Source organism: Volvox carteri (genome assembly GCF_000143455.1).
Source record: "Volvox carteri f. nagariensis unplaced genomic scaffold VOLCAscaffold_61, whole genome shotgun sequence".
In the NCBI taxonomy this organism is placed as follows: domain Eukaryota; kingdom Viridiplantae; phylum Chlorophyta; class Chlorophyceae; order Chlamydomonadales; family Volvocaceae; genus Volvox; species Volvox carteri.
The window spans coordinates 477,961-478,990 of record NW_003307604.1 but is presented as its reverse complement, the minus strand read 5'-3'; the positions used below and the strand labels follow the sequence as shown (position 1 = coordinate 478,990).

The 1,030-nt window shown below is 60.0% G+C and overlaps 1 protein-coding gene across 1 annotated transcript in view; it reads left to right on the top strand.

Annotated features, from left to right (window-relative positions):
- Nucleotides 1-1,013, top strand: part of VOLCADRAFT_97506 (uncharacterized protein) — a gene marked incomplete at both ends in the record, with an annotated part of 7,365 nt that extends 6,352 nt beyond the window's left edge. The window contains one exon of the mRNA XM_002956480.1: nucleotides 47-1,013. Coding sequence (XP_002956526.1) covers nucleotides 47-1,013 — 967 coding nt within the window. The remainder of the gene's footprint in view (nucleotides 1-46) is intronic.
- Between the last annotated feature and the right edge of the window lie 17 nt (nucleotides 1,014-1,030).

Genomic DNA, 1,030 nt, shown 5'->3' with positions numbered 1-1,030 from the left:
GCACATCACAGCTAAGCCCCTCGCATTGGCTTTGCCAGCGATCCAGAATCTGTAGAACAGCTGGCATTAGCCCACAAAGCCCGTCTAAGCGGGTTCTGAGGTCCGGCAAGGAGTACCCTACGCCTTCGGCCGCTGCCCTTGAGGAGGCGGCAGCAGGCGACTCCATGACGCGATCCACTCAGAAAGAACCATCTTTAGATGAGATTTACAAGCTGCTTCAGACCCATGCTACACAGACCAAGGCGTCCTTCGACTCCTTGCATAGCAAGACAGATGCGCTGGCTGCTTGTGTTGACTCGCTGGAAAAGAATATTCCGGAAATAATTACCAAAAAGGTGGAGACCGAAATGAAGCAGTTCGAAGTTCGGGCCGCGCAGTTCATCATCGAAACTGTGCAGTCTCAGCTCGCGGGGGCCCCTACGTTTGCGACCGACTGCACCGGGTCTAAACAGCGTAGGAACTTGACCGGCAAATCTGCCTACTACGATTCCGGCTCCCTGATCGCGTTTGGCGTCCTGGCTCTCGCGACCGCTAAGCAAGCAGCGGAAGCCATCACCCAAGTCGTCTCCGATGCCAGTGGAGGAAGCCTCCAGGCCTCCTTCCTCAGCGTCGAAGTACGCACTGAGAAGCCACGACCCAACCAGGCGGCCCCAACATACAACATCACCATCGGCGTCACCCCCCGTGTCCGTGGTATGCTTTTCCGACACAGCCAGGCCCTTAAGGCCATCGGCATCACCTTCCGGGATGACCTCACCCCGGCAGGTCGTCAGCTCAAGCAGGCTCGGAACGCGCAGTTCCTGCGGCTGCGTGACGAGGGCCGCAAACCCAAGTGGCTGGGCCCGTACATCGAGTACCAGCGCACCGACGGCATGTACTACATGGTCTCCAAGTACGACGTGTCCGACGTTCCGCCCCCCCCGCCCCAGCCCCCGGCCGGGAACGGGGCTGCGGCGGGCACAAGCGATGGACGCGTGACCACAGAGGGTGCTGGCGAGGGGAGCGCCACCTAGAGTGCTATGAGTCGTGA